Genomic DNA, 19588 nt, shown 5'->3' with positions numbered 1-19588 from the left:
TGATTTTTTTCATTATGATTCAAAATAACTTTGTCATTTTAACAAATAAATGAACATGAATTACCATAGTATGATGCTGACCCATTTATAGTCTTGTGATTAGTGTAGTCCGTTTTTTTCTTCTTTGATCAATGTTTTTTAATTTCAAAATCAGTTGAAAGTCGCAAAAAATTGTTCGACAAATTTTTTTGAGGCTTGGCTTTTTTTGCTTGGCTGTCTGTTATCTATATATTAGCTTCTTCTCAGGTTTACGATTGTTGTTGTATAACAATTCTTTATAATTTTCTTCAATTACAAGTTGAACTAATCCACCAACTTCATCAGATAGGACATGATGGTCTTTAATAAAATGACACTGAAATTTAAAATAAATAAGCTTAACATGTTTAAAATATTAACCTATTGATTATATTCAACATAGGTGCTAAAATGTTTGAATTCATTCCACGATGGTCTGAAGACCATATTATTTGGTGGTCCGGTCATTATTATACCTAAAATAATAATACAATATAAAAAAACATAAAATATTGTAACTGAAATTTATATTTAAGAGTTATTTGTTAATAATAACAATTAGTGGTAGTGATAGCTTCAACATATGAGTTATAAGAGTTGTTTTTTTGTAAACGAATAATGTTGTTACGTTTCAATAAATTGTATGTCAGTTAACTTTATAGCAGGAGTAGTCTGGCTGGTTTTTTTCAGCCTGTTGATGATTTAAATTTAAACTGTTCTTCCAAAGTTTAATTGTTATTCTGTTTTACTATTTGTAGTAAGTACTAAATCAAAGTTATTGAAAATAGTCGGGTTTAAAAAATAATGTGATTGGAGTCTATTATAAAATCATGCCAAATAAATTTACATCTGAATCAGTGTGGTTGGTTACTATTGTTGTGAGCGGTAAAATTTAATTTATAGTCCTAAATCATGCCTCACTAGTCACTAATACTCAGGGCTAGAAGTAAGTCACTTTTTTTAACTAAAACAGCGGTCTTTGTCAAGATTAGTAATGAAAAATAGTTTATGTTCCCATATCGTACTGCCAACTGTATCATTGTTTCCAAAGTCTCATACTTTTATTTTTGTAATTTTTGTATTTTTTTTTTTTTGATATGTCATTATCAAATAATGAAAAACAGATTAACGCTTATCATGAGATATTTTTGAAATATTTATGAAAATAAATTGTAAAACTTGATTTAATTTACACATAACCCTCCCACCCACAACCAATTTCATAATCGTGGCATAACCACTGAATACAATTAAGGTGTTTTATCTATATAGTATTTTTATTGTTTTTAAAAACCAAAAATTAAGTTCAGTTGTTATCAGTTGAGTCAAATAACTTTAAAATTATTATTTTTTCAGTAAATCTTATTTTATTTTTTATTTTTGTTTTATTTATAATTGTACACATTTTTTGGTAAGTAAATAATTCTAGAATTTGTAAGGTATTATAATATTTATTTTTTATTTATAAATAATTTAACTGACCTAAGTCCTTTATAATAATACATAAAATAAACATAAAAAAATGAAACAAAAATAGATGAATAATTATTACAATAAATTACTTGACAATTATAAACTGTTATGAATAATATCAAAAGAAAAAAAATAAATTAATTGTATTTAATTAATTCAATAAATTAAAAACAATCAAAATTAAATGAGAATAATATATTAAACATATTATTTTCAAAACATTAATTAGCTTGGCGGGCCGATACAAAAACCGAGGTTGGCCAAATTCGGATCGTGGGCCGTAGGTTGGAGACCCCTGCTCTAGATATAAGAATATTATGAATATATGCAACTTTTTTCAACAATTTGTATTCAACAATTTCAAGTTTATTATTATATGTCGATAAATTCTGTGAACAAATTAATGAGCCGAATTCCAAGGAAGAACGTACAAGAGAACAATACAAATTTTTTAATTGTTGCGTATTTCTATTTATGAAATCAAGCATCTTGTATGATTTATTCAATACGGTTTTGTGATTAAAATAACGTAATTATATTAGTTTAATACAATAAAAATAAAATTAATAGGTAAACGACTTGTACCCTTCTGCACAACATATAATAACTGTGATACTATGATAACAAATCCTCATGTGACCATGCAATCATTTTTTCAAATATTAAATATTATTTCATAATACATTTGAGAATCAACTCAAGGGCGCTAAAATAAACCAAATTTATTGTTGTTATAAGTTAATATTAACAAGGGTTTGGCCATTTAAACTTAAGGGTACTTTATATAGTATAAACACAATTAGTATTCTCGTCCCATTGACAACAATTTTCATGAGCGTATACCACACAGTCCCATTGCCCACCCAAGGCTTGTTAGACCATATTTTGTAGTCTACCCTGTTTTTCCTAAGTATTTTTAGGATAACCCACTTTGATAATTAATGTTTTGATCGATGGTCAATCTAGCACCTTGTCATTTAGATTTTTATATATTTTTTAGTTGTTGTAATGTAATAAAAAGTTTGTTGTATGACTGTTCGCCTTTATAAACATATGGTGTGATAATTTAACTATTTTATGACAAATTTGTATCTTTTGAGTCTTGAAAATTTCCATTTTACTTAATTATAGTGATAATAATTATAATATGAACTAAATATATTTTACGCTTGTTGATGTTGATTTCATCATAAAAACATTTTATGGTAGAATCGTTACGCACTAACATAATTTAAAATAATAAATGTATGATATAATTTGGTTCTGAGTTATGAACTAAAGCTTATTACTTCAACTACACTTCACATAATCCATTTATAAATCAAAATGTTTGAAATTGTATATAAATATAATATTATTTTAATAATTATAATTAATAAACTATTAGTTGTGTACCAATACTTGTATAATAGCCATTTGTTCTTTTCTACCACATTTGCATTAACATTGATATACATTTGTTTTAAAATTAAAGAAGTAAAAAAAAGAAAATACCTGATAATATATAACCTATTATTAGTCAATATTGTTGAGTATGATAATCATTGTAAGTAAAATATTCAACTGATACATGGTGTACTTAGATATGGTTTTATATATTCTTAAATAAACGCATATGTATGAGCCCCTGGCATAGTCTAACGATTTGTAAGCTCATAAATGTATTATTTTTGAAAGAATATTGAATTAAAACCCATAAGCTCCAACATAATTGTTTGGATGTAACTGTTAGCTAATTTGCACGTGGTAAAACGTGTTTACAGTTTAAAAACAAAAGGTATATATATATTTATTTGACTACAAGCAATGGGGTTATATATAACATATATAACACAGTACATTAACAGTCAATAAGATTATAATCAAATGTGTGGTAGAGAATATTTAACAAATAGTGGTTGTGTAAGTGTAGCTATATAATTAATATTATCTTTATTAACTATTTAAAAATAATTTACCAATCAAATAAGATTTATGTTACTTAAGCTATTACTGCAATTCATCAGTTATGATGTTTATGAAAAAACTGGAATAAAAATTATAATGGAATACTAAATAACGCAAAATAGAATGAGTAAATAAAAAATAAAAAGTGATACTACTAGCAAATTAGTTAAGTGTGACAAAATGTTAAAACATACTGAACCATTATTAAAAAAAAAATATATATTTTTTGTTTATTTTAATATTATATCATACAAACATTATATAAAAGTTATATTAAGAAAATAATTGATTTTGAAGATTTTTTAATAAATTTCAAAATTTATAAAAACTCAAGAAGCGTAAAATAAAGTTTTAGTTTTGATTATTATTCAGGTGGCACTACTAAGGGCCCCCAATATATTTTAGGCTCGCTATGTATTTATAATCTTTGATCAAAATTACTTATTGTACCGAATGTGTATAAATTGTAATTATATTTTAATAAAAAAAAAAAAAGAAAAAAGTTTTGATAATTTCTTAATAAAAATAACAACAGACTGACTATTGGTTTAGTTTTACTTTATTAAGCGTATTACTAACAACAAAAAATAATGGAATTTTACAATGTAAATGTGCTAAGGTTGTATCATCGTCTTAACCATTTATCAGTATACAAGAACATATTATTAAATTCGTTTATACACATTATCAAAATGTTTCTTACTATATAGAATCACAAATATGAGGATCTAAGTGTTTTATATTTTCTTTCTATTCTTTCACTTTTTTTATTTATATATTTATCGACCTAGGTATTTTATTGTCAAATAAATTATCATTTAATAATCACATAACCATAATGTGTAATAAAGCTCTCTAGAAATTGGTTTTATAAGACGAAACTGTTTAGAATTTAAAAATCCAAAATACTTTATACCATTATATTGTTCTTTAGTCCGCTCTATTCTAGAATATGGCTCAGTTATTTGGAATCCTTACCAAGCTGGACTAATTAGTAAAATTAAACGAGTCCAAAAACGATTTTTGTGAGTACTGGCATATGAGTCTAATAGAACTGACGTTTCATTTGAGCAACTAGCTAGCAGATAAAATATAGAGTCGCTTGAAAATAGGAGAACATTTCATGATGTGTCTTTGTTATATAAACTACTGAATTCTCAAATAATTTGTACAGAACTATTTAGCTAAATACCTCTAAATGTCCCACAAACTAATAAACGTGTGACAAAAAGTTTTATGTACCTACTTATCGTAATAATTATAGTCAATTCGCACCGATCAATAGAATGCTAATGTCTGGCAATTCAATTAATAATTACGATTTTTCTATGAAAATTTAACCAGGTTGAAATCAATATTTAAATGTTAACGGTACTATTAAGTATTAAATATAAACATTAATATAATATGTTTGAAGTTAAATAGATTAATATTAAGATAATATTTTTTTTGCTTCCGTAAGTCCAAATGTTTTTGTAAAATCATATAGCTTAAACTCTATAAAATGATGGTTATCGATGAGTTAAATATTTAAGCCCCCGTATTTTATTTCGATCATCATAATTTTTGTCCCGTTACGAATTAATTCATACTTAACTGTCGGCATATTTCTTGAAACATACTGTATAATGAAATATGTGTCTGTTCTGTTAAGACTTCATTAACACATTTAGTATTTCAAAACCGTGAGCAATAATCATATTTGATACGTGTATTCTCTTCATACGGCGAAGAAACAAATTCCACTAAACCGTAAAATGTATATTTTACTTATATATTCATATTTTTAATTTGATTATTGAAATATTAAGTAGGTATTTAATTATTTATATTTTTACCTGGACGATGAGAATTGAATGTAGTTGTAGCCGGTGGTAGAGTAAGGAAAAATTCAAAATGGTAATTCATTAAAATGTGGCTTCACTGAGTAGTTGGAGTCGAAGGCACAATATGGTGATAGCAACTCGAAAGACGATGCAGTTGCGGGTTGGCGGTGTTGCGTGGTGTGTGTTCGCACTGATCCGGCGGCAATCGTTTTTAGTAACGGCTCTGCGGTCGAGGAGATCGAGGCTGCTAGGAGGGACGATTGCGATTCCTTGGTGAACTGACGTCAGTACAAGGGATATGGATCGTAAGATCTGTGGCGTATCCGTGTATAACGGTGTCGTTAATACCGTCCAGCTTACGCAGGTCCAGGGAGAATGCTGTATAAATTTGGAAAATTGTGTCCGTGTATATCGGTGGTTTAATACCGTCCGGCTCACATTTGTTCGATACTGTGCGCACTGCGGACGCACTCGCTTCTTTTTGTTTCGTTACAACCCAATTGCTCAAATATTTTTCGGAGTGAATCTTTTGTTACTGTGTAGTCTAAACCACCAATAAAAATAACACCAGACTATTAGCTTAGTTTTACTTTATTAAAACGTATTACTAACAACGAAAAATAATGGAACTTTACAATGTAAATGTACTAAGGTTGTATCATCGTCTTAACCATTTATCAGTATACAAGGATATAGTATTACATTTATTGAAATGTTTTTTACAGTATAGAATCACAGACATGAAGATCAACGGGTTTTATATTTTCTTTCTATTCTTTCACTTCTCAGTTTTCATCACTTTTTTTTCTAATTTTTAATTAATATTGCAGACTTGACTCTAATTTGTGAAAATTATGTATGCTGGTATGGGTAGCCGGGTTGTTGTAGACCAGTAGCGGATGCAGGAAGGTGAACTGGAGACGTTTGCCCCACATCCCTAATCGTCGTATTTGGTCTATGTTTCAGACTGTCTTTAGCCAATTTTGTAGCCTTTTTGTATTTTTAAACATGTATTCTCGTCCAAATCACATCCGTTTTCATGTACACGACAGCACAAGTGCGCACTTCCTACCCTCCCTTGAGCCATTGTGTTCAAGAATCAACCGCTTGCGCTATTTATTGTTAAAAATATAATAAGATATGTGATTATTTATTTGATATAGGTAATTTTAAATATCTACAAATAAAAATTTTGGTTGAAATTAAACGAGCAGTGGCATCAACTTTCCTGTCTAATGCGTATGCGGTCGGGTAACGTTAATTATTATTGTATCTTTTGATATATAGCCGTCAGTATATCGTCGGAATATTGTATTATCTTTATTATAACTCGAATTAGATATTTTACGTTTCCGTCTAAGTTGATCATTTTTGTTTTGTTTTTTTCGGTTTTCTTCTGGTTTCCATGTGTTTTGATTTAACCCACAGTTTCTCCATTGAATTAAGTATTGTATTTCGTTGTTTATTGTTTGATGGATGAATATTTTTTAACTTGATATTCATCTGAATTTATATATTATGAAAAATATAATAAGATATTATGTGAATATTTATTTGACATAGGTAATTTTAAATATCTACACATAAAAATGTTGGTTGAAATTAAATTTGTTGAATTGATAACTTCTTCACCGATATCATAATATGTTAGGATGGTAGTGTGGTGTGCCCAAGCGTATTCTTATTGTGTTACGAAATCGGCGTAATTTAGTCAAATCGCAATATCGGTCAAATGCGAATGCGGTCTGGTAACGTTAATTATTATTGTGTCTTTTGATATATAGCCGTCGGTATAGCGTCGGAATATTGTATTATCTTTATTCTACGTAAATTACTATTACTGTTATGATGTAGGTATATACTATTTATATATGTATAGGTATATTCTGAGACCGTTCTATTAGGAAACTATTATAAGTGGCATGTAAACGGTGTGACCGTAAGTGTGTTATACCTTGCACTGAATATGTGAAATATACTCTATTATTATTATTATTATTATCAAAACACTTAACTTCAGAGATTAGTAAGCGTCGTGGTATATAGTATATCAACTCTAAGGAGATCTGATACTATTGCCAAACACATATATTATTTGTTCTTTTTTTCGTTTAATACGTAGTGACGTGTACTCGATGATTGAATCAAGGTCGATCCTTTTCCGGTCGAAGTGTCTGGTTAGGATCGAGGTGATGAAAAAACACAAAACAAACACTTTCTGAGTGTCACAAAATATGTATAGCAATATTACGACCTTATAATAATACATGACGTGCCGCTCGGGCAATGGGTTCAACGTCAGACGATATGCTATCGGTCCGACGGTCCGATGACGGATACTCGAATCTGTTATGTTAAGACTTCATTAACACATTTAGTATTTCGATATTAAACACAAAACTATATTTTTTATTACATAATGACAAAAACATTAATTGCACTCTTAGGCAGAGAGGCTAGAAGTGACCAGTGGCAACAACAGTGACTTGTTGATATAAATAATTACCATCTTATTACAACAGTGTCGTAAGCTTTTGAATTGTGTGCTATGTACGTTGTTCCTTTCATTTCTTTGGTCAGTGTCCATTTAAAAAAATTATCATTAGCCGAAACGGCGGCGCCTGTAGAAAATAATATTTGTTGCCTTCAAAACCGTGAGCAATAATCATATTGGATATGTGTATTCTCTTCATAAGGCGAAGAAACAAATTCCACTAAACCGTAAAACGCATATTTTACTTATATATTCATATTTTTGATTCGATTATTGAAATATTAAGTAGGTATTTAATTATTTATATTTTTACCTGGACGATGAGAGTTGAATGTAGTAAGGTCGATCGTGTTCCTGTCGAAGTGTCTGGTTAGAATCGAGTTGATGATGAAACACAACAAAATCAAATTCTGAGTGTCACAAATTATATATTGTAATATTACGTCCAAATAATAATTCATGACGACGTGCCGCTCGGGCAATGAGTTTAACGTCGGACGATAGGTTATCGGTCCGATATAATCCTAGCGTAAATATATTTTAAATATAACTCGAATTAGATATTTTTCGTTTCCGTCTAAGACTTACGTCTATACGTCGTTTCACTGTATTATCTGAAAGAGATAATTGAGCTATTTTCCTTTTGCTTTCTTCGCCAAGTACTATTTCAACAGCTTTAAGTATGCTAGGTTTAATTAATGTTTCACCAAAGGTATGGGGTTTCTTTTGCTGAGCCCCCATGAAGGCGATGTGATATGAAGCTTCAACAATTTTTTCATTATTCTGTTGAAACTCACCGGTATGGTCAATTTTCATTTTACTTGAAGAATTGTTTTTAGCAACAAAAAACTCTTTAGGTTTTCCTTTTAGCATCGGATGAGCTGTGGTTAAATGTCGTTCTAGTCGACTAGGTCGGAGGGCATCGTTACTTAATACAACGTGACAAATAACATAAGGTATGGGGTTTCTTTTGCTGAGCCACCATGAAGGCGATGTGATATGAAGCTTCAACAATTTTTTCATTATTCTGTTGAAACTCACCGGTATGGTCAATTTTCATTTTACTTGAAGAATTTTTTTTAGCAACAAAAAACTCTTTAGGTTTTCCTTTTAGCATCGGATGAGCTGTGGTTAAATGTCGTTCTAGTCGACTAGGTCGGAAGGGCATCGTTACTTAAGAAAACGTGACAAATAACACACTGAGGCTTTTGGACACCATCTTTTTCAATGAACGTAAAACCAAATTTGACATAATCATCGATATACGTTCTTATTTTCGGAGGAGCCATTACTTTGATATACGTGCACTCGCGACGACTACGTACTACGACACTGACGTGCACTGAGCAACTGCAAAATAAAACTAAATCGAGTCTAAACTAATCCAATAGTTTTTAACCCTGGCTTTTTCTTATCGTACTGATTAATTTACGGACGATGTGGCATGGCACCTAATTATGGCTAAACACTTGTAATCTTTATCGATTACTTTATCGACTTTAACGACCCTATATTCTATAATCTATATTCTATAACGATAACCAGTCTTTATTAATTTTTCATTTTTTCTCTTAAAATTTTAAATATAATAAAATTTGATAGATAAAAATTTTACTTTGTGATGACTGCTTGCGCCTCCCCATCGATGTGTATACGCCCCCCAGGTTGGGAACCACTGGTCTAAGTTGATCATTTTTGTTTTGATTTTTTCGGTTTTCTTCTGGTTTCCATGTGTTTTGATTTAACCCACAATTTCTCCATTGAATAAAATATTGAATTTCGTTGTTTATTGTTTGATGGATGAATATTTTTTAACTTGATATTCATCTGAATTTATATATTATGAAAAATATAATAAGATATTATGTGAATATTTATTTGAAATAGGTTATTTTAAATATCTACACATAAAAATGTTGGTTGAAATTAAATTTGTTGAATTGATAACTTCTTCACCGATATCATAATATGTTAGGATGGTAGTGTGGTGTGCCCAAGCGTATTCTTATTGTGTTACGACATCGGCGTAATTTAGTCAAATCGCAATATCGGTCAATGGTCGACGCTGGACCAGTGGCGGCATCAACTTTCCTGTCAAATGCGTATGCGGTCGGGTAACGTTAATTATTATTGTATCTTTTGATATATAGCCGCCGGTATATTGTCGGAATATTGTAATATCTTTATTTTACGTAAATTACTATTACTGCTATGATGTAGGGTTATAATGTAGAAATGAGATAAAATATAAATACGACTCCTGTCGATAGTTATATTAAAATGGTAAAAGTTAGAGTAGTAAAATTACGCTAATACCTTCCACCAGGTGTTCGTAGGGCTCTCGAGATCGTTTATTCGAGAATTAGATCAAATATACCATACAATAAAATTTTATGGAAAAAAAGCACATACAATGTATTAACTGCAATCAACATAAAATATTATTTTATATGCCTTACCTGATTCGCAGTTGTTTGTAGATAATATTGTAGGAGTTTTAGGTTTTAGATAAAACAAAGTAATACTTCAAATACACAAATTGAATTAAAGAACGCACTGATTATTGCTCGCATTAGGAGTCCAGTTGTCGCTCGACGAAATCGGTTTTTTGGGACTTGAGAGGTTGTTACTCTGGTGGTTGGTGCTCATGCACTGATTTAAGGGACGGACTCGAGGCTGCTGACCAGAGAGTGGTGGGTGGCTTTGTCACCAATTTATCGTGGGCCTGGGAACTAGATTTTTCTTTGGCGTTAGCATAAAATAAAGTCACACACATCCTACGTTATATTGTTATGAGTGCGTGCCGATATCTTAACTGCCGTTGTTAATGGTTTTATTTGATGCGACCGATTTCTACAAGCGACAGTCTGGCCGTTGTTTATTATTCTGTAAAATTTTAGTTTATTATAATGGTGTGTCAGCATATCATTACAGTAGATATAAACTATTTATATATTATGTATAGGTATATTCTGAGACCGGTCTGTTAGGAAAATATTATAATAGGTATGTAAACGGTGTGACCGTAAGTGTGTTATACCTTGCACTGAATATGTGAAATATACTCTATTATTATTATTCAAATTATTTTTCTATTTTATTATTACTATCAAAACACTTAACTTTTTCGGTTTTCTTCTGGTTTCCATGTGTTTTGATTTAACCCACAGTTTCTCCATTGAATTAAGTATTGAATTTCGTTGTTTATTGTTTGATGGATGAATATTTTTTAACTTGATATTCATCTGAATTTATAAAATATGAAAAATATAATAAGATATTATGTGAATATTTATTTGACATAGGTAATTTTAAATATCTACACATAAAAATGTTGGTTGAAATTAAATTTGTTGAATTGATAACTTCTTCACCGATATCATAATATGTTAGGATGGTAGTGTGGTGTGCCCAAGCGTATTCGTAACATATTATTACTGTGATAGTATGATAACAAATACTCATGTGACCATGCAATCATTTTTTCAAATATTAAATATTATTACATAATACATTTGAGCATCAACTCTAGGTCGCTAAAAAAAACCAAATTTATTGTTGTTATAAGTTAATATTAACAAGGGTTTGGCCATTTAAACTTAAGGGTACTTTATATAGTATAAACACAATTAGTATTCTCGTCCCATTGACAACAATTTTCATGAGCGTATACCACACAGTCCCATTGCCCACCCAAGGCTTGTTAGACCATATTTTGTAGTCTACCCTGTTTTTCCTAAGTATTTTTACCTTTCTCACACACGGTTAAAAAAAAAAATATTATAACATAAAATTGAGTAGTTTATCAAATTTACTTGATCAAATATTGCTCTCTTTCGAGTTATTTAAGACATCCTATTCTGGAAGGTCCATAGCTAACTTATACCCACTTTGATCATTAATGTTTTGATCGATGGCCAATCTAGCACCTTGTCATTTAGATTTTTATATATTTTTTAGTTGTTGTAATGTAATAAAAAGTTTGTTGTATTGACTGTTCACCTTTATAAACATATGGTGTGATAATTCAAATATTTTATGACAAATTTGTATCTTTTGAGTCTTGAAAATTTCCATTTTACTTAATTATAGTGATATTAATTATAATATGAACTAAATATATTTTACGCTTGTTGATGTTGATTTCATCATAAAAACATTTTATGGTAGAATCGTTACGCACTAACATAATTTAAAATAATAAATGTATGATATAATTTGGTTCTGAGTTATGAACTAAAGCTTATTACTTCAACTACACTTCACATAATCCATTTATAAATCAAAATGTTTGAAATTGTATATAAATATAATATTATTTTAATAATTATAATTAATAAACTATTAGTTGTGTACCAATACTTGTATAATAGCCATTTGTTCTTTTCTACCACATTTGCATTAACATTGATATACATTTGTTTTAAAATTAAAGAAGTAAAAAAAAGAAAATACCTGATAATATATAACCTATTATTAGTCAATATTGTTGAGTATGATAATCATTGTAAGTAAAATATTCAACTGATACATGGTGTACTTAGATATGGTTTTATATATTCTTAAATAAACGCATATGTATGAGCCCCTGGCATAGTCTAACGATTTGTAAGCTCATAAATGTATTATTTTTGAAAGAATATTGAATTAAAACCCATAAGCTCCAACATAATTGTTTGGATGTAACTGTTAGCTAATTTGCACGTGGTAAAACGTGTTTACAGTTTAAAAACAAAAGGTATATATATATTTATTTGACTACAAGCAATGGGGTTATATATAACATATATAACACAGTACATTAACAGTCAATAAGATTATAATCAAATGTGTGGTAGAGAATATTTAACAAATAGTGGTTGTGTAAGTGTAGCTATATAATTAATATTATCTTTATTAACTATTTAAAAATAATTTACCAATCAAATAAGATTTATGTTACTTAAGCTATTACTGCAATTCATCAGTTATGATGTTTATGAAAAAACTGGAATAAAAATTATAATGGAATACTAAATAACGCAAAATAGAATGAGTAAATAAAAAATAAAAAGTGATACTACTAGCAAATTAGTTAAGTGTGACAAAATGTTAAAACATACTGAACCATTATTAAAAAAAAAATATATATTTTTTGTTTATTTTAATATTATATCATACAAACATTATATAAAAGTTATATTAAGAAAATAATTGATTTTGAAGATTTTTTTAATAAATTTCAAAATTTATAAAAACTCAAGAAGCGTAAAATAAAGTTTTAGTTTTGATTATTATTCAGGTGGCACTACTAAGGGCCCCCAATATATTTTAGGCTCGCTATGTATTTATAATCTTTGATCAAAATTACTTATTGTACCGAATGTGTATAAATTGTAATTATATTTTAATAAAAAAAAAAAAAGAAAAAAGTTTTGATAATTTCTTAATAAAAATAACAACAGACTGACTATTGGTTTAGTTTTACTTTATTAAGCGTATTACTAACAACAAAAAATAATGGAATTTTACAATGTAAATGTGCTAAGGTTGTATCATCGTCTTAACCATTTATCAGTATACAAGAACATATTATTAAATTCGTTTATACACATTATCAAAATGTTTCTTACTATATAGAATCACAAATATGAGGATCTAAGTGTTTTATATTTTCTTTCTATTCTTTCACTTTTTTTATTTATATATTTATCGACCTAGGTATTTTATTGTCAAATAAATTATCATTTAATAATCACATAACCATAATGTGTAATAAAGCTCTCTAGAAATTGGTTTTATAAGACGAAACTGTTTAGAATTTAAAAATCCAAAATACTTTATACCATTATATTGTTCTTTAGTCCGCTCTATTCTAGAATATGGCTCAGTTATTTGGAATCCTTACCAAGCTGGACTAATTAGTAAAATTAAACGAGTCCAAAAACGATTTTTGTGAGTACTGGCATATGAGTCTAATAGAACTGACGTTTCATTTGAGCAACTAGCTAGCAGATAAAATATAGAGTCGCTTGAAAATAGGAGAACATTTCATGATGTGTCTTTGTTATATAAACTACTGAATTCTCAAATAATTTGTACAGAACTATTTAGCTAAATACCTCTAAATGTCCCACAAACTAATAAACGTGTGACAAAAAGTTTTATGTACCTACTTATCGTAATAATTATAGTCAATTCGCACCGATCAATAGAATGCTAATGTCTGGCAATTCAATTAATAATTACGATTTTTCTATGAAAATTTAACCAGGTTGAAATCAATATTTAAATGTTAACGGTACTATTAAGTATTAAATATAAACATTAATATAATATGTTTGAAGTTAAATAGATTAATATTAAGATAATATTTTTTTTGCTTCCGTAAGTCCAAATGTTTTTGTAAAATCATATAGCTTAAACTCTATAAAATGATGGTTATCGATGAGTTAAATATTTAAGCCCCCGTATTTTATTTCGATCATCATAATTTTTGTCCCGTTACGAATTAATTCATACTTAACTGTCGGCATATTTCTTGAAACATACTGTATAATGAAATATGTGTCTGTTCTGTTAAGACTTCATTAACACATTTAGTATTTCAAAACCGTGAGCAATAATCATATTTGATACGTGTATTCTCTTCATACGGCGAAGAAACAAATTCCACTAAACCGTAAAATGTATATTTTACTTATATATTCATATTTTTAATTTGATTATTGAAATATTAAGTAGGTATTTAATTATTTATATTTTTACCTGGACGATGAGAATTGAATGTAGTTGTAGCCGGTGGTAGAGTAAGGAAAAATTCAAAATGGTAATTCATTAAAATGTGGCTTCACTGAGTAGTTGGAGTCGAAGGCACAATATGGTGATAGCAACTCGAAAGACGATGCAGTTGCGGGTTGGCGGTGTTCCGTGGTGTGTGTTCGCACTGATCCGGCGGCAATCGTTTTTAGTAACGGCTCTGCGGTCGAGGAGATCGAGGCTGCTAGGAGGGACGATTGCGATTCCTTGGTGAACTGACGTCAGTACAAGGGATATGGATCGTAAGATCTGTGGCGTATCCGTGTATAACGGTGTCGTTAATACCGTCCAGCTTACGCAGGTCCAGGGAGAATGCTGTATAAATTTGGAAAATTGTGTCCGTGTATATCGGTGGTTTAATACCGTCCGGCTCACATTTGTTCGATACTGTGCGCACTGCGGACGCACTCGCTTCTTTTTGTTTCGTTACAACCCAATTGCTCAAATATTTTTCGGAGTGAATCTTTTGTTACTGTGTAGTCTAAACCACCAATAAAAATAACACCAGACTATTAGCTTAGTTTTACTTTATTAAAACGTATTACTAACAACGAAAAATAATGGAACTTTACAATGTAAATGTACTAAGGTTGTATCATCGTCTTAACCATTTATCAGTATACAAGGATATAGTATTACATTTATTGAAATGTTTTTTACAGTATAGAATCACAGACATGAAGATCAACGGGTTTTATATTTTCTTTCTATTCTTTCACTTCTCAGTTTTCATCACTTTTTTTTCTAATTTTTAATTAATATTGCAGACTTGACTCTAATTTGTGAAAATTATGTATGCTGGTATGGGTAGCCGGGTTGTTGTAGACCAGTAGCGGATGCAGGAAGGTGAACTGGAGACGTTTGCCCCACATCCCTAATCGTCGTATTTGGTCTATGTTTCAGACTGTCTTTAGCCAATTTTGTAGCCTTTTTGTATTTTTAAACATGTATTCTCGTCCAAATCACATCCGTTTTCATGTACACGACAGCACAAGTGCGCACTTCCTACCCTCCCTTGAGCCATTGTGTTCAAGAATCAACCGCTTGCGCTATTTATTGTTAAAAATATAATAAGATATGTGATTATTTATTTGATATAGGTAATTTTAAATATCTACAAATAAAAATTTTGGTTGAAATTAAACGAGCAGTGGCATCAACTTTCCTGTCTAATGCGTATGCGGTCGGGTAACGTTAATTATTATTGTATCTTTTGATATATAGCCGTCAGTATATCGTCGGAATATTGTATTATCTTTATTATAACTCGAATTAGATATTTTACGTTTCCGTCTAAGTTGATCATTTTTGTTTTGTTTTTTTCGGTTTTCTTCTGGTTTCCATGTGTTTTGATTTAACCCACAGTTTCTCCATTGAATTAAGTATTGTATTTCGTTGTTTATTGTTTGATGGATGAATATTTTTTAACTTGATATTCATCTGAATTTATATATTATGAAAAATATAATAAGATATTATGTGAATATTTATTTGACATAGGTAATTTTAAATATCTACACATAAAAATGTTGGTTGAAATTAAATTTGTTGAATTGATAACTTCTTCACCGATATCATAATATGTTAGGATGGTAGTGTGGTGTGCCCAAGCGTATTCTTATTGTGTTACGAAATCGGCGTAATTTAGTCAAATCGCAATATCGGTCAAATGCGAATGCGGTCTGGTAACGTTAATTATTATTGTGTCTTTTGATATATAGCCGTCGGTATAGCGTCGGAATATTGTATTATCTTTATTCTACGTAAATTACTATTACTGTTATGATGTAGGTATATACTATTTATATATGTATAGGTATATTCTGAGACCGTTCTATTAGGAAACTATTATAAGTGGCATGTAAACGGTGTGACCGTAAGTGTGTTATACCTTGCACTGAATATGTGAAATATACTCTATTATTATTATTATTATTATCAAAACACTTAACTTCAGAGATTAGTAAGCGTCGTGGTATATAGTATATCAACTCTAAGGAGATCTGATACTATTGCCAAACACATATATTATTTGTTCTTTTTTTCGTTTAATACGTAGTGACGTGTACTCGATGATTGAATCAAGGTCGATCCTTTTCCGGTCGAAGTGTCTGGTTAGGATCGAGGTGATGAAAAAACACAAAACAAACACTTTCTGAGTGTCACAAAATATGTATAGCAATATTACGACCTTATAATAATACATGACGTGCCGCTCGGGCAATGGGTTCAACGTCAGACGATATGCTATCGGTCCGACGGTCCGATGACGGATACTCGAATCTGTTATGTTAAGACTTCATTAACACATTTAGTATTTCGATATTAAACACAAAACTATATTTTTTATTACATAATGACAAAAACATTAATTGCACTCTTAGGCAGAGAGGCTAGAAGTGACCAGTGGCAACAACAGTGACTTGTTGATATAAATAATTACCATCTTATTACAACAGTGTCGTAAGCTTTTGAATTGTGTGCTATGTACGTTGTTCCTTTCATTTCTTTGGTCAGTGTCCATTTAAAAAAATTATCATTAGCCGAAACGGCGGCGCCTGTAGAAAATAATATTTGTTGCCTTCAAAACCGTGAGCAATAATCATATTGGATATGTGTATTCTCTTCATAAGGCGAAGAAACAAATTCCACTAAACCGTAAAACGCATATTTTACTTATATATTCATATTTTTGATTCGATTATTGAAATATTAAGTAGGTATTTAATTATTTATATTTTTACCTGGACGATGAGAGTTGAATGTAGTAAGGTCGATCGTGTTCCTGTCGAAGTGTCTGGTTAGAATCGAGTTGATGATGAAACACAACAAAATCAAATTCTGAGTGTCACAAATTATATATTGTAATATTACGTCCAAATAATAATTCATGACGACGTGCCGCTCGGGCAATGAGTTTAACGTCGGACGATAGGTTATCGGTCCGATATAATCCTAGCGTAAATATATTTTAAATATAACTCGAATTAGATATTTTTCGTTTCCGTCTAAGACTTACGTCTATACGTCGTTTCACTGTATTATCTGAAAGAGATAATTGAGCTATTTTCCTTTTGCTTTCTTCGCCAAGTACTATTTCAACAGCTTTAAGTATGCTAGGTTTAATTAATGTTTCACCAAAGGTATGGGGTTTCTTTTGCTGAGCCCCCATGAAGGCGATGTGATATGAAGCTTCAACAATTTTTTCATTATTCTGTTGAAACTCACCGGTATGGTCAATTTTCATTTTACTTGAAGAATTGTTTTTAGCAACAAAAAACTCTTTAGGTTTTCCTTTTAGCATCGGATGAGCTGTGGTTAAATGTCGTTCTAGTCGACTAGGTCGGAGGGCATCGTTACTTAATACAACGTGACAAATAACATAAGGTATGGGGTTTCTTTTGCTGAGCCACCATGAAGGCGATGTGATATGAAGCTTCAACAATTTTTTCATTATTCTGTTGAAACTCACCGGTATGGTCAATTTTCATTTTACTTGAAGAATTTTTTTTAGCAACAAAAAACTCTTTAGGTTTTCCTTTTAGCATCGGATGAGCTGTGGTTAAATGTCGTTCTAGTCGACTAGGTCGGAAGGGCATCGTTACTTAAGAAAACGTGACAAATAACACACTGAGGCTTTTGGACACCATCTTTTTCAATGAACGTAAAACCAAATTTGACATAATCATCGATATACGTTCTTATTTTCGGAGGAGCCATTACTTTGATATACGTGCACTCGCGACGACTACGTACTACGACACTGACGTGCACTGAGCAACTGCAAAATAAAACTAAATCGAGTCTAAACTAATCCAATAGTTTTTAACCCTGGCTTTTTCTTATCGTACTGATTAATTTACGGACGATGTGGCATGGCACCTAATTATGGCTAAACACTTGTAATCTTTATCGATTACTTTATCGACTTTAACGACCCTATATTCTATAATCTATATTCTATAACGATAACCAGTCTTTATTAATTTTTCATTTTTTCTCTTAAAATTTTAAATATAATAAAATTTGATAGATAAAAATTTTACTTTGTGATGACTGCTTGCGCCTCCCCATCGATGTGTATACGCCCCCCAGGTTGGGAACCGCTGGTCTAAGTTGATCATTTTTGTTTTGATTTTTTCGGTTTTCTTCTGGTTTCCATGTGTTTTGATTTAACCCACAATTTCTCCATTGAATAAAATATTGAATTTCGTTGTTTATTGTTTGATGGATGAATATTTTTTAACTTGATATTCATCTGAATTTATATATTATGAAAAATATAATAAGATATTATGTGAATATTTATTTGAAATAGGTTATTTTAAATATCTACACATAAAAATGTTGGTTGAAATTAAATTTGTTGAATTGATAACTTCTTCACCGATATCATAATATGTTAGGATGGTAGTGTGGTGTGCCCAAGCGTATTCTTATTGTGTTACGAAATCGGCGTAATTTAGTCAAATCGCAATATCGGTCAAATGCGAATGCGGTCTGGTAACGTTAATTATTATTGTGTCTTTTGATATATAGCCGTCGGTATAGCGTCGGAATATTGTATTATCTTTATTCTACGTAAATTACTATTACTGTTATGATGTAGGTATATACTATTTATATATGTATAGGTATATTCTGAGACCGTTCTATTAGGAAACTATTATAAGTGGCATGTAAACGGTGTGACCGTAAGTGTGTTATACCTTGCACTGAATATGTGAAATATACTCTATTATTATTATTATTATTATCAAAACACTTAACTTCAGAGATTAGTAAGCGTCGTGGTATATAGTATATCAACTCTAAGGAGATCTGATACTATTGCCAAACACATATATTATTTGTTCTTTTTTTCGTTTAATACGTAGTGACGTGTACTCGATGATTGAATCAAGGTCGATCCTTTTCCGGTCGAAGTGTCTGGTTAGGATCGAGGTGATGAAAAAACACAAAACAAACACTTTCTGAGTGTCACAAAATATGTATAGCAATATTACGACCTTATAATAATACATGACGTGCC

General features: G+C 30.1%; 2 protein-coding genes across 2 annotated transcripts; both read right to left on the bottom strand.

The window, feature by feature from the left end:
• Positions 1-220: 220 nt before the first annotated feature.
• On the bottom strand, positions 221-8781 carry LOC132953640 (SCAN domain-containing protein 3-like). Its single transcript, XM_061026017.1, has 2 exons — positions 8347-8781; positions 221-355 (listed from the first exon to the last, which is right to left on the bottom strand). The coding sequence occupies exons 1-2, from the start codon at positions 8779-8781 to the stop codon at positions 221-223; spliced, it is 570 nt and encodes a 189-aa protein (XP_060882000.1).
• Positions 8782-17527: 8746 nt separating this feature from the next.
• Positions 17528-18010, bottom strand: LOC132953630 (SCAN domain-containing protein 3-like). Its single transcript, XM_061026007.1, has one exon. It carries the CDS (start codon positions 18008-18010, stop codon positions 17528-17530), a length of 483 nt encoding a protein of 160 aa, XP_060881990.1.
• Between the last annotated feature and the right edge of the window lie 1578 nt (positions 18011-19588).

The sequence above is a fragment of the Metopolophium dirhodum genome, chromosome 1, assembly GCF_019925205.1.
Source record: "Metopolophium dirhodum isolate CAU chromosome 1, ASM1992520v1, whole genome shotgun sequence".
Lineage (NCBI taxonomy): Eukaryota > Metazoa > Arthropoda > Insecta > Hemiptera > Aphididae > Metopolophium > Metopolophium dirhodum.
This window is presented reverse-complemented; position numbering and strand designations above follow the sequence as displayed.

What these genes read in the sequence shown, in the direction of transcription:
- LOC132953640 (XM_061026017.1), bottom strand. Translation starts at nt 8,781, where the DNA reads ATGAAAAAATTGTTGAAGCTTCATATCACATCGCCTTCATGGTGGCTC. An exon ending in CAGTGAAACGACGTATAGAC is followed by an intron (nt 356 to 8,346) that starts GTAAGTCTTAGA and finishes TTTAAATTTCAG; the next exon opens with TGTCATTTTATTAAAGACCA.
- LOC132953630 (XM_061026007.1), bottom strand. Translation starts at nt 18,010, where the DNA reads ATGAAAAAATTGTTGAAGCTTCATATCACATCGCCTTCATGGTGGCTC.